Genomic DNA, 15,161 nt, shown 5'->3' on the forward strand with positions numbered 1-15,161 from the left:
CTACCGAGTGAAGAGCAAACCTCTCACTCGGGGGCTTAGCTTCAGTCCAAGAACTCGCCTAAGTTATAAAAATCCTACCGAGTGAAGAGCAAACCTCTCACTCGGAGGCTTAGCTGCAGTCCAAGCACTCGCCTAAGTTATAAAAATCCTACCGAGTGAAGAGCAAACCTCTCACTCGGAGGCTTAGCTGCAGTCCAAGCACTCGCCTAAGTTATAAAAATCCTACCAAGTGAAGAGCAAACCTCTCACTCGGGGGCTTAGCTGCAGCCCTGTGCTCGCCTAAGTTATCGAAATCCTACCGAGTGAAGAGCAAACCTCTCACTCGGAGGCTTAGCTGCAGCCCAGTGCTCGCCTAAGATATAAAAATCCTACCGAGTGGTAAGCCGGACTTCCACTCGGAGGCTTAGCTGCAGTCCAAGTACTCGCCTAAGTTATCAAAATCCTACCGAGTGAAGAGCAAACCTCTCACTCGGAGGCTTAGCTGCAGCCCAGTGCTCGCCTAAGTTATAAAAATCCTACCGAGTGGTAAGCCGGACTTCCACTCGGAGGCTTAGCCGCAGCCCAGTGCTCGCCTAAGTGGACCAAGGAATAAGTCGAGTGCAGTAAAGGCGCCCTGCTTTGAACCTGCAAAAGACATTTCGAGCCAAAAGCAATCATATTCAAGCACCAAATTCAAGTTCGAATCGATATCTAAAGGAACCGAAAGTGCTCAGGCGTTAAGCCCGTTAAGGTTTATCGGTTACAATTCCACTCGGCATACCGAGGCAAATTTAAAGCGTCGAGCTAGAAGAAGTTTTTTACTCCTCCTGTGGAGGGCTGGAAGGTGCAACAAATTCATCAAGATCAATTCCGTCTGCGATCCGAGTGGCAGCCGCAAGGAAAGTTTCCATAAAGGACCTGAAGTCGTGTTTCTTGGTGTTGGCCACCCGGAGGGCCGCCAGCTTCTCTTCTCGCGCATCTTTGCAGTGGACTCGGGCCAGACACAGAGCAACATCTGCACCGCACCGAGCCGAGGACTTTTTCCATTCCTGCACTCGACCAGGGATCGTGTTCAAGCGAGCCATCAGCGACTCAAGGTCATTCTGAAGTGTCTCCCCGGGCCAGAGCGTCGAGTCGATGCGAGATGTGGCGACCTTCAGCCTTGCGAGATAGTCCACGGCAGCTGCAACACGGGACTCCAGTCGGAAAACATCCATGGCAACTTCGTCGTTCACCGGAGAATTGACGGGGTCGAGGTTTGGCTCCAGCCGGCTAGTTTCTTCTTCAAAGTTTTGGCAAAATTCTGCAAGGACGATCACTGAGTCAAGGGAATGGTCGAATGGAAAAACCACGATTGGAAATGATTGTCGAGCATAGAGGTTTACCTTCAAGCATAAGAAACAGCTTCTTGGCGAGACCACTAAGGAAGGCCTCCAGGTCATTTTTCTTCCCAATCAACTTACTGACTTGGTCGGTCAGGGCAGCTTTATCAGTTTTCAGTCGACTGACCTCCTTGTTGGCGATCCCAAGAGTAGCTTTCAGATTGGTATTATCTTGTTCAAGCTTGGTGACTGAAGCTAACTTCTCGTCAGCAAGCTTGATCTTCTCAGCTAGTTCAAGGTCTTTCTTCTGTTGGGCCTCTCTTACCTTACCTGCAAGTTACAGCAAGATCAGATTTTGAAACAAACAAGGGGAACAGTAGTCGTCAGGGTCTCACCAAACATACCTTCGGTCTCCTCCTTTGCCTTCGTCAGCTTCTCCTGGACCAGCTTCAAGTTCAGCTCGAGTTGAGTGTGCTTGTTTTCCAGCTCAGAGTAGCGAGCCACAAGATCACAGGAGTTCTACAAAGAACCAATCGACTAGATGTCAAAAATAATTCACTTCCGAGTGAAAAAGGGAAAAATCACACGTTTCTAAGACTACAGCCGAATACAAGCATTCGACCGTAGTCTCGGGGACTACACCCAGTGGGTGCACTCAGCGTGCCCCCACTAATCCTATTGAAGATAGAGTCGACCAGTCGACCTCAAAAAAAGAGAGATGTATTCTTTAAGACTGTAATCGACTGCAAGCAGTCGACCACAGTCTCGGGGACTACACCCAGTGGGTGCACTCAGCGTGCCCCCACCGGTTTGTGAAATCCAGTCGACATAGTCGAATGACGGAAAGATTGAAATTATAAAGCCTAAGGCCGACTGCCCGCAGTCGACCTTAGCCTCGGGGACTACACCCAGTGGGTGCACTCAGCGTGCCCCCACTAATCCTATTGAAGACAGACTCGACCAGTCGACCGGATTGCGAAATCCAGTCGACTTGGTCGAATGACAGAAAGACTGAAATTATAAAGTCTAAGGCCGACTGCCAGCAGTCGGCCTTAGCCTGGGGGACTACACCCAGCGGGTGCACTCAGCGTGCCCCCGCTAACACGGAGTTTAAATCGACACACCCAGTGGGTGACTACTATAAATTCTGGAAAGGAAAAGTTTTTGGTAGCGTATCCTAACAGAACAAATGGTGGTCGGCTGACCTGAACATTGCGTTGGAGGGCGGAACTGGCGTCGTAAGCTGCCTGGCTCGCATCCCGGATGCTCTTCAATTGCTCCATCATGATTCCTGCTTGGCGTATCGCCTCCTTCGCCGCGCTAGCTTGGTCCTCTGGGACGTGGTGCGTCGTGAAGAGGGAGGGCTGCGGGGCACTCGTCAGTGGATCTGCGAACGACACGGTGTGTCGAGTGGTGTTCTCTTCCTCCGCAATCAGAGTCTCAGGCGCCGTCACATCTTGGGGCACCTTGCTGGCGGACGCTTTCCTACTCTTTCTGCGCTTCAGCGGTTCCTCATCCTCATCATCATCAGGGAGAGTGATAACAACATTGGGTGGAGCTACAGAGAAGAATCAGGATTAGAGATCATGAGTCAGTCGACTAAAAACGGCGTTAAGAATATAGTACCTGGTTTTGAGGTTGCTGCGTCCTCCATCTCTTGGTCATCAGCCCGGGCTGAGGTCTCAGAAGTAGCAGCACTGCAACTCCAAAGAATCAGTCGACTAACTTCAGCGTCAACCGGAGACAAAGTTCACACAAAATAAGAAGACTTAAGCAGCATGATTACCCTAATATGGTGGGGATGGACACCTTCATCTTCGGCAGGAGCTTGGTCGCCTTTGACGGAGCTGCCCTGGGCTGCTTCGGCGCCTTTTCAGTCGGCGCCGGAGAGGTGGTCCGAGTGCGCTTGGTCGACTGAGCAGCGGTCGCAACTCCCTTGCCACGTTCAGTCGAAGGGTCGTGGACAAGCTTCGACCGGCTCTCTGAGCGCGGTGGTACGACCTCCTCCTCCTCTTCTTCCTCCTCTTCACCGTCATCTTCATCACCGTCATCATCATCATCGTCATCATCATCTTCAGCAACGTCCGAGTCCCATTCCTCCTCCTCCTGGCTCTCGCCCCCACTCGCCTCACCCTCCTCAGTCGGGGCTTGTGCTCCATTGGGCATCGAGTACAGCTCGGTGAGGGCCTAGTAGACACCAAGACAAGGATCAATCGACCAATTGGCAGAATAAACAGAAATGAATATGACAAGAACACAGTGGAGAGCAGAGCAGACATACCTTGTTTGGATCACTGTTGTGGTCGAGTGGAGGAATCCTTCTGGCTCCGCGTGGGTTATCCTTGTTTCCGGTAACGGCGGCCATCCATCTTTCCAGAGTGACATCGTCGACTGCTTCTGGATGGACTCGAGTCTCGTCTGCAGTCCCACAGTACAACCACATGCAGTGGCTCCGGAACTGAAGGGGCTGGATACGACGCCTAAGGAAGACCTCCAAGAGATCCATGCCCGTCACTCCCTCCCGAACCAACTGCACCACGCGCTCCATCAACATCTTCACATCAGCCTTCTCCTCCGGAATCAACTTCAGAGAGGAGGGCTTGTTCACTCGGTCCATGGTAAACTGAGGGAGTCCACTCGACTGCCCCGGCGTCGACTGGTCCTGGCAATAGAACCAGGTCGACTGCCAGCCTCTGACTGACTCAGGAAAAGTCATGGGCGGGAAGGTGCTCTTATTCCTCACCTGGATCCCCAGGCCCCCACACATTTGGACGACTCAGGTTCTTTCGTCGCCTGGGCTCGCCTTCTTCACGGTCTGAGAGCGACACGTGAATATATGCTTGAACAAGCCCCAGTGCGGTCGACAGCCCAGGAAACCCTCACACATGGACACGAACGCGGCAAGATAGGCGATAGAATTTGGGGTAAAGTGGTGGAGCTGCGCTCCAAAGAAGTTCAAGAAACCACGGAAGAAAATACTCGGTGGCAAAGAAAATCCACGATCAACATGGGTGGCCAAGAGCACGCACTCACCCTCTTCTAGCTGGGGTTGCCACTCCTTCCCCGGGAGTCTCGCAGCTCCATGGGAGATCAAGCCCTTGTTGGCCATGTCGAGGAGGTCTTTCTCTGTGATGGTCGACTGGATCCAATCTCCTTGGACCCAGCCCTTCGGCAGGCAGGATCTGGACGAAGACCCGCCGCGGCTGGTGGATCTCCCCTTCGCCTTCTCCGTCGCCGACGCCTTCTTCGCGCGTTCCAGCGCCGCCGTCTTCTCCTTGGCCATGGTTGCCGGTGAGACGCGCGAGGGAAAGTTGTGCGGAGGCGAGAGCGAGCGCGCTGGACGGAGACGAAGGGAGCAGGGAGAGAGAGAATGCTGAGGCACAGTACAAAAAAGCCTCGCCGGGCGCATTTATAAGGTCCCTTCCGAGTGGATGACAGGTGGGCCCGGTCGATCTAATCATATCCAGGAACAGTTATGCAGGCGGGATACGTGGCAAAGAAAGCGGCGCGGAGATCGAGGCGTCTATGTCCCGTCCCATCCGAACGCCGCGGTCCGCTCCACTTCGCGCACGTCCCCAAATTTCGCATTCCGCGGAATCCGCGAACGGCAGATCGGTCTGTCAGACGCGGGGTTTCCTGCGATCCGTCGCTCGGAGATCGTCGAAGCCCGAAAGATCACTCGACAAAAGAAGAGAATGGATCAAGTCGACTGAAGATAAGTTGCTCACTATCGACGAAGAGATTCTTTGGTCCAGAACAACGCACGACCAGTGTGCAAAGGTTAATCGGAAACAACATCAACTCCTTCCTCACTCGAAGCCTCAATCCATTCGGGGGCTAATGATGGGGTCATGTACCTAGGGTAGGGTCACAGACCTGATCTAAGTACCTTGCCCAAGGACACCCTTAGAAGAGAACACCTTCCAGTCGACCAACGAGGGACTCACTCGACTCACTTGAAAGACTCGACCTCGAAGACTCACTCGACCACCAGAAGGTCAACAGGCACTCTGCACTGCAACGGCCTGTAATTAAGTAGACTTTATGATAGTAAAGACACTTTATGTGGGGCGTTACCAGTAACGCCCCAGACTTAACTCACCTTAAACCCTCTCCTACGTGGGCTGGCTGGGGTCCTGGCGCACTCTATATAAGCCACCCTCCTCCACAGGTAGAGGGGTTCGGCACCTTGTGACTCATATACACATAATCCACTCGACCGCCTCTGGGCTCCAAGACGTAGAGCTTTTACTTCTTCCGAGAAGGGCCTGAACTCGTACATCTCCTGTGTTTACAACCTCTCCATAGCTAGGACCTTGCCTCTCCATACCTACCCCCCACTCTACTGTCAGGCTTAGAACCACGACAGGTGCCACGGCGGCGAAATAAAAATGGTGCCACGGCAACATATCCGAAAATGATGCCACAACAACATATCGGTTCCGGTAGCTCACGGACATACCGGTGCAAAAGGAGGCGTGCGGATGTGCGCAACATGCTAGAGATGGTGGGGTGCTCCCGACTACCGGGTTCCCACGGAACGGCGGCATGGCAAATGAGGAACGTGCAAAGACCTCTCTCGGACATGGTGCAAACACGGGCATCTCATACAACACACAAGCATTCGTTCACAGGCGGTCGTCATCTCGGCATTATACCTTTGAAGCGTGCATTTCGGAGCGGTTCGGGTTCGGTACGATGTAGAGGAAGTAGTCGTTCACGGGTCGTCGTGGGAAGTAGTTGTTCACGTGTCAACGGTAGTGGAAGTAGTCGTACACGTTCGTATCGAAGAGGTACTTGATGACTCCAAGCCCTTCGCGGTCGACGGTAGTCGTACACGGGTCTTCGTGATGGCAGGCGTACACACGTTGTAGTCGAACTTGACATCCACGAGGTCGACGGTAGTGGTCCTTGTCGCAAGCCACGCAAAGGGCGCTCGTTCGGGCATCGGTCTTGACGAAGGTGACCTTGGTGCAAGCGATTCAAATCTATAGACGACTTGGTGAAAATCTCATGGCCTCAGGTCGGTGTGGCACTTGGAGCTCGTTGTGCGGGGCTGGGAATTGACCTGAGCAGCTCGGTGGACATGAAGGCAGTGACAGGCGTCAACGGCACAACAATAGTATGAGAGGCGGAGCAGCGGCAGGAGGGAGCACAAAATTGCGAGAAGGAGGCCGAGAAGGTAGCGCTCGGCAGCTTGATGGAGTGGAGCTCGGCATTGTCCGAAACCAGAAGGACACGAGGCAAACGGGGCAGGAGCGCGACAGCGTCATCTCGCAGAGCAGTGTCGGCCTCCTGCTGGTCAACAGAGGGAGAGGGTGAGGACACTAGAGAAAATAGAGAAGGGAAACAAGAGGAGAGGGCGGCGCTGTGACCTCCTAGTCGCCGACGATGTCGTCAGGCAAGCGGTAGGGGCCTTGGGCGTGGATGCAGCCGCTTGGGGTCGGCGAATGGAGGCGGGCGACGGAGGAGCTACCGAGGGACGAGGGGGCCGGGATGGACAGGACCGGGCACGGGGCTTCAAGGCGAGGAGGAGGCGCGGGAACACCGGTTCCATCCCGGAACGAGGCGGGGCGAGCTGGGCGAAGGCGAACCATGGAGGCCGGCGGCGCCATGGCCATGCGGGCAGGCGAGCTCGCGGAGGAGGCGCTCGGGCGCGGGGTAGAGCGAGGGTGTGTGTGTGTGGCGGCGGAGTAGGAGGACGAGGGAGCGAGGGGATGGAGATGCGTGGGGGCTGGGATCGGGCTAGGGTTAGGAGGGTTAGGTGGGCCGGCTTGGTTAGATGGGCTGGCCTGGTCTAGCTGGTTAGGTAGTGGGCTGCGGCTGGGCCAGTCCGGTGGGGAGGAAAATGGCCAGGGGCCTGATTGGCTTTAAAAGGAAAAGAAAGGGGTTATTTCCTTTTATATAAAAAAGGGAAGTGTAGATATATTTATTTGGTAAGGCAAATAAATACAAGTTGAGCTCAAAACTGACATGGATCTACTTTGACATATTTCAAAGCATGACAACTTGAACCGGAGCAAATTGGAGAAAGATCAAGGTTAGAATATTCAGAAACGAGAGTGGTTTTAAATGCCAGTTTGTTTGGGATGATTCCATACGAATGGAATATTTATTGTAGCTCCCTAAAAATATTGAGAGGCTTTAATATGTTATGAAGAGAAATCACAAGTGAATTCCCTTGATTTAAATAGATCAAAAGATCTATGCAATTTATTTAGTTGAGGTTTTAAAAATTAAATGCCAGCTGGCATGATGACATGATGCAATGCAATTGAAACACACGGCGAAACTCGGAATAACTGGAAGTCTTCTCGAGCGTCGGTCTCGGGGCGTCACAACACTCCACCACTACAAGAGGATCTCGTCCCGAGATCTAGGATGGCACCGGAGGGAAGCGGAAGAGGAAGAGAAGAGGTAAAACTAAGTTGCTTCTTTGACAAAAGAGCGAAACCACGAACCTTTAGAGGTTGAAAAGTTCAAAGAAAGAACACAACGGACTTGAACACAATTGAGAGAACTGCGGTAGAAAAATAGTAACAAGGAACACCATTTGAACCTTGGATGTTGCAAAGCTATGAATGACGAGTACAATGGACAAGAAGGAATTGGAACCACTCTGGTTGAAACAAGATAAACAAGGAACAAGGACGATGAAATTCGGACAGCACTCCGGTTGAAAGGAGATGCAAGACTTGATAAGATGAAAAGAACTTGAAGAGATGACACAACACTTCGGTTAAATGGATAAGCACGAAAAGGACACGATCCTCAATACGAGAAGATGAGTGAAGAGAGCAACATCACAATGCCTTCGAAAGAAAGAATAGAAGATAGATCATTGGAATAACTAAATGGAGAAGGAAATGCCAACTTCTACCACAAATGAGCTTGGAAAGCACCCTTCCAAGAAGTTTATAACGGAGTTGTTGGAAACCAACAACGAAATGAATAAGCTTGTAGTGGGATTATGGAAAACATCTCAAAATTATGAGGTGACAACCGGCCACTAATGGAAACAATTGCTAGCTTGAGATCAACGAAGAGATGAAAACTGCTTTCGCCGAGAGGATAGGAGAAAACTTGGATCATTGATAAGCACCACAATAGCAACATTCCTTAGGGAAGGCTTTAGGTGAAATCTATACCAAGATAACTCCAACGAAGAGATTGATGGATTTAAAATACCTCGTTCTTGACAACATATGAATCATGAAACATGAAGGAAAATTGTCAAGAGTGACATAACACCATCTCAAAAGACAAGGTAGGAAGAATTGCACTTCGGATGCAAGATGACGAATGCTTGAACTCCACAAAACAAAAGATGTGTTGAGCACCATGTTTATTTTAGAGTATAGCTTGGTGGGTCTTAACTCCGAGAGAAATCTTGAAGAACAATTGAAGGATGAAAGGAATCCTTGACGAACCATCATGTAGAGCCTCCATGAAGAACTCCGGTAATAAAAGGATGATAGAAAGAAATAGAAGTTGAAAACACAAGGTGAAGCCTTGCGATGATTTAGAAGGAGCTTCGTGATGATATAACCAAGAGAACTTGGAACTCCAGAAAGAAAACATGAACATCTTAGAACCGAGAATTACTTCATCATAAACAATCTCCGGAAGAAAAGAATTGAATCACCTCGAGGAAATAGGAATAAGATTTATTGTATGCTTATCCTTCATCAAATTAAATTGATGACAAGCAATGGATTTGGCATACTACTTATTCTCGTAGAAAGGATTGAAGAGAGATATAGCGCCAACTTGGGAAGCTATTGATGGAACCACCGGTGGGATTTGGAAACAACGAATGAATTGATATGATAACGAAGGAAGTGAAATCTTGAACGAACCACCGTAAGAATTGAAAATGAAAGTAGCAAAGGCACAAATCACCGAGAAGAATTGGAAAACGAACGAAGATACTTGAGGGGATTTAGATACATGAGAACGAAGGGATCATGAACTGATTAGAAAATACTTGAGCGATGCACCGGTAAGACGAATGAATGATTCTGAGAGGATGTGCTCCGGAGAATCAAACTGTAAAGGCTCCTGAATTGCTCTGGATGGGTGAAAAGAATTCTCAGAATCGAAAACAATTATGAGAGGATAAGAGCATTGACGAAAAAGAATGGAGAGACTTCCCATCAACAAAATGGATACCCGATTAAGAAATCTGAGTCCTTGAAGTTAAGGGTGGGAGGGTGGGGAAAACAAAGACAACTTGGGATGAACGAAACAAACACCATTGAGAAAACTTAGAAATGATCTTGCGGATGGGGAGAATGATGGGGTCATCTCGAAGAGAAGCACACCGGTTGGAAAAGAATTAACATGGCAATCTCGATGATCAAGGATTAGAATTCACATAGCAATATGAGAACACCGTTTAGGAAAGGTATGGATTCAACATTTGACTTCGAAGCAACTCGAATACCACATATAAAACAAAACAAAGGATTTGGCTTGCAGAATAAGCCAGAACAAACATATGATAGAGATTTCGTTCGAAGTTTTCGTGGTGGGGCCCACACGGGCTCGAGTGTACAGCACCATCATGTACAAGGCAGTGCACATGACATACGAAGTGTCCCCGAACCAGCATAGCCAAGGGTTCTTTAAGACACAACGAGACCACTATAAAATTGACCGTGGAAAGGCGGACCACTAGACGTCGAACCCCAATCTCATATCATGCATCTGTCGAAAAGATATTCTAGGAGCTACTTGAATTCCCACCTATAAAACTCCCGAAACTTTCTGGTTATGCAATCTGGTGTTGGGGATACAGGGGAAGCAATATATATCTCACTCAAAACTAACAATACCTACATCCAAGCTGTATCCATCCGTCAACACATAACCAAGAAACCTTCGGAAATTGTGTACCTCAACCTTCGAAAAGCATCCGTTATACGAGCTATGGCAATACTCCCGAACTCCCGCCCCAGTATTGGGTGGCATCGAGGTTATCTCACCAACAACTACATAAAAGAGATTTTCGATGTCGGCAAAACTCAGGTATTCTAGAACTGCAGTGATAAAATTGTGACGACAACACCTCGGAGCTCAACTCCCCGGGTCAATGCCACATAAAAGACAGGAGGCACCAAGAACAATGTTCTTGTCACAAAACCATCGGAACGATTCCAAGATACCCACGTGATGCTAAAAATTTTTTTAGTGAAATTTGAGGAGAGGAAAGTCAAAACATCTACGTCAGGAGACCTCACCAGAGTGACGAAGGGACTGAGGAGTAAAAAGAATCCTACTCTCCGATATATATAATCCTAAGACTCAAAACATTTTTTTTCTAGACTCAACAACACCAGCAAACAATCAAGCAGGGGGCTCCTAAGTCGGGGATGGCTCTGATTACCAACTTGTAACACCCACGATGCGGCTATATCTCCCACGTGTCGAAGCACGACTTAGAGGCATAACCGCATTGTGGTTTTGTCGCAAGAAGGGTCATCTTCACACAATCCCATGTAATGAATAAGAATGGGATAAAGAGTTGGCTTACAATTGCCACTTCACACAATGAACATATAATTCATACATCATTCAGAGTACACACATATAATCCGACTACGGACGAAACCAAAAGAAAAGAAGATAACCCAACTGCTAGATCCCCGATCGTCCCAACTGGGCTCCACTACTGATCAACATGAAACTAAACATAGCAACGACCAAGGTCTTCGTTGAGCTCCCATCTGAGCTTGGTTGCATCACCTGCACTGGTTTCATCGGCACCTGCAACTATTATGATAGTATCTGGTGAGTCACGAGGACTCAGCAATCTCAAAACCCGCGAGATCAAGACTATTTAAGCTTATGGGAAAGGAAGGGGTAAAGTGGTGAGGTTGCAGCAGTGACTAAGCATATATGGTGGCTAACATACGCAAATAAGAGCGAGAAGAGAGCAAATGGAACGGTCGTGAAGCTAGCAATGATCAAGAAGTGATCCTGAACTCCTACTTACGTCAAACATAACCCAAAACCGTGTTCACTTCCCGGACTCCGTCGAAAAGAGACCATCACGGCTACACACGCGGTTGATGTATTTTAAAGAGGTCAAGTGTCAAGTTATCTACAACCGGACATTAACAAATTCCCATCTGCCTCATAACTGCGGGCACGGCTTTCGAAAGATAATATACCCTGCAGGGGTGTCCCAACTTAGCCCATCACAAGCTCTCACGGTCAATGAAGGATATACCTTCTCCCGGGAAGACCCGATCAGCCTCGAAATCCCGGTTCGCAAGACATTTCGACAATGGTAAAACAAGACCAGCAAAGCCACCCGATGCGCCGACAAATCCCGATAGGAGCTGCACATATCTCGTTCTTAGGGCAACACCGGATGAGACTAGCTACGAGTAAAACCAGACTTCGAGTTTCCCCGAGGTGGCCCCGCAGGCAGCTCAGTTTGGACCAACACTTGAAGGAGCACTGGCCCCGAGGGGGGGGGTAAATAAAGATGACCCTTGAGTCTGCAGAACCCAAGGGAAAACGGCTTAGGTGGCAAATGGTAAAACCAAGGTTGGGCCTTGCTGGAGGAGTTTTATTCAAAGCGAACTGTCAAGGGGGTCCCTTAAATCACCCAACCGCATAAGGAACGCAAAATCCGGGAACATAACACCGGTATGACGGAAACTAGGGCGGCAAGAGTGGAACAAAACACCAGACATAAGGCCGAGTCTTCCACCGTTTACCAAGTATATAGATGCATTAATTAAATAAGAGATATTGTGATATCCCAACATAACCCTGTCCATCATGAAGCAATCTTGAACTTCACCTGCAACTAACAATGCTATAAGATGGGCTGAGCAAAAGCGGTAACATAGCCGAACAACGGTTTGCTAGGAAGGGTGAAAAGGTTAGAAGCTGACATGGCAATATGGGAGGCATGGTAAACAAGTGATAGGTAGCGCATCACAGTGATAGAACGAGGCAACTAGCAAGCAAAGATAGAAGTGATATCGAGGGTAATGGTCATCTTGCCTGAGATCCCGATAGGAAGAAGAACGAGTCCATGAAGAAGACAAACGGACGTAGTCGAACGAATCCTCACAACTCCGGAACGAAACTGAAGCTAACGAGAGAAGCAAACCGGAAAGAAGCAAATGACATAGTAAACAACCATCACATAAACATGGCATGATGCACAATCAAGTATGATGCATGTCTGGTTTAATGAGGCATGGCATGGCAAGGCAAAGTGCAACAAACAATACTACAAGTTAAGTGGAGCTCAATATGCAACGAGTTGCATATTGACGAAACACCACATCAATTATTTAGTTCTCTCTCGTTTAGGTACTCAACAATATTAAATGTTATTAAACATGGCAAGAGGTGGAGCATAAGTAAGCTAACTATTTAGGCAAGTTTAAATGAGGCCGGAAACAAGAAACAACAATTCCGGTAAATCCCCATATGTCATTTAGCAATTTAATGCAAACACAGTGTTAACCATTTAAATGTTGTTAACATGATGTGGATGACATAACCAAGGTATATACAATTTTTATGAAAATGTTGACATGAGCATGTTATGAAGCATTTGGTCACCATGGCGGAACGAAAAGGGTGCCACGGCGGCGAAACAAAAATGGTGCCACGGCAACATATCCGAAAATGATGCCACAACAACATATCGGTTCCGGTAGCTCACGGACATACCGGTGCAAAAGGAGGCGTGCGGATGTGCGCAACATGCTAGAGATGGTGGGGTGCTCCCGACTACCGGGTTCCCACGGGACGGCGGCATGGCAAACGAGGAACGTCCAAAGACCTCTCTCGGACATGGTGCAAACACGGGCATCTCATACAACACACAAGCATTCGTTCACGGGTGGTCGTCATCTCGGGATTATACCTTTGAAGCGTGCATTTCGGAGTGGTTCGGGTTCGGTACGATGTAGAGGAAGTAGTCGTTCACGGGTCGTCGTGGGAAGTAGTTGTTCACGTGTCGACGGTAGTGGAAGTAGTCGTACACGTTCGTATCGAAGAGGTACTTGATGACTCCAAGCCCTTCGCGGTCGACGGTAGTCGTATACGGGTCTTCGTGATGGTAGGCGTACACACGTTATAGTCGAACTTGACATCCACGAGGTCGACGGTAGTGGTCCTTGTCGCAAGCCACGCAAAGGGCGCTCGTTCGGGCATCGGTCTTGACGAAGGTGACCCTGGTGCAAGCGATTCAAATCTATAGATTACTTGGTGAAAATCCCATGTCCTCAGGTCGGTGTGGCACTTGGAGCTCGTTGTGCGGGGCTGGGAGTCGACCTGAGCAGCTCGGTGGACATGAAGGCAGCGGCATGTGTCAACGGCTCAGCAATAGTAGGAGAGGCGGAGCAGCGGCAGGAGGGAGCACGAAACTGCGAGAAGGAGGCCGAGAAGGTAGCCCTCGACAGCTTGATGGAGCGGAGCTCGGCGTTGTCCGGAACCAGAAGGACACGAGGCGAACGGGGCAGGAGCACGACAGCATCATCTCGCAGAGCAGCGTCGGCCTCCTGCTGGTCAACAGAGGGAGAGGGTGAGGACACCAGAGAAAACAGAGAAGGGAAACAAGAGGATAGGGCGGCGCTGTGACCTGCTGGTCGCCGACGACGTCGTCAGGCAAGCGGTAGGGGCCTCGGGCGTGGATGCAGCCGCTTGGGGTCGGCGAATGGAGGCGGGCGACGGAGGAGCTACCGAGGGACAAGGGGGACGGGATGGACGGGACCGGGCACGGGGCTTCAAGGTGAGGAGGAGGCGCAGGAACACCGGTTCCATCCGGGAACGAGGCGGGACGCGCTGGGCGAAGGCGAACCATGGAGGCCGGCGGCGCCATGGCCGTGCGGGCAGGCGAGCTCGCGGAGGAGGCGCTCGGGCGCGGGGTAGAGCGAGGGCGTGTGTGTGTGGCGGCGGAGTAGGAGGACGAGGGAGCGAGGGGATGGAGATGCGTGGGGGCTGGGATCGGGCTAGGGTTAGGAGGGTTAGGTGGGCCGGCTTGGTTAGATGGGCTGGCCTGGTCTAGCTGGTTAGGTAGTGGGCTGCGGCTGGGCCAGTCCGGTGGGGAGGAAAATGGCCAGGGGCCTGATTGGCTTTAAAAGGAAAAGAAAGGGGTTATTTCCTTTTATATAAAAAATTGAAGTGTAGATATATTTATTTGGTAAGGCAAATAAATACAAGTTGAGCTCAAAACTGACATGGATCTACTTTGACATATTTCAAAGCATGACAACTTGAACCGGAGCAAATTGGAGAGAGATCAAGGTTAGAATATTCGGAAACGAGAGTGGTTTTAAATGCCAGTTTATTTGGGATGATTCCATACGAATGGAATATTTATTGTAGCTCCCTAAAAATATTGAGAGGCTTTAATATGTTATAAAGAGAAATCACAAGTGAATTCCCTCGATTTAAATAGATCAAAAGATCTATGCAGTTTATTTAGTGGAGGTTTTAAAAATTAAATGACATGCTGGCATGATGACATGATGCAATGCAATTGAAACACACGGCGAAACTCGGAATAACTGGAAGTCTTCTGGAGCTTCGGTCTCGGGGCGTCACACATACCCGAGGGTCGGCGGGAAGTGGCTTCACTCGTGGTCGTCGTCCTCCGCACACACTACGGCAGCAAGCTTGGGGACGGAGGCCATCCCGTGCAGGTGCTAGGTTTGAGAGGACGGCCTCGTCGTCAGTGCGTGACCTCGCTCGCTGACGATGAGTGCGTCAACGCTGCACGTCCTTTTCTTCCCCGGCGGATCTGTGACCGCCGGTGAGGAGGGAGAGAGGGGCCGTCTTTTTTAGATCTGGAGAGAGGGTGGTAGTGTGAGAAGCAAGTGGGCA

General features: G+C 49.9%; 1 protein-coding gene across 1 annotated transcript; it reads right to left on the reverse strand.

The window, feature by feature from the left end:
• Window positions 1-13,245: 13,245 nt before the first annotated feature.
• Window positions 13,246-14,209, reverse strand: LOC119336097. Its single transcript, XM_037608124.1, has 2 exons — window positions 13,918-14,209; window positions 13,246-13,837 (listed from the first exon to the last, which is right to left on the reverse strand). Exons 1-2 carry the CDS (start codon window positions 14,155-14,157, stop codon window positions 13,562-13,564), a joined length of 516 nt encoding a protein of 171 aa, XP_037464021.1. The 5' UTR covers window positions 14,158-14,209; the 3' UTR covers window positions 13,246-13,561.
• Between the last annotated feature and the right edge of the window lie 952 nt (window positions 14,210-15,161).

This window comes from Triticum dicoccoides, chromosome 7B (assembly GCF_002162155.2).
Source record: "Triticum dicoccoides isolate Atlit2015 ecotype Zavitan chromosome 7B, WEW_v2.0, whole genome shotgun sequence".
Lineage (NCBI taxonomy): Eukaryota > Viridiplantae > Streptophyta > Magnoliopsida > Poales > Poaceae > Triticum > Triticum dicoccoides.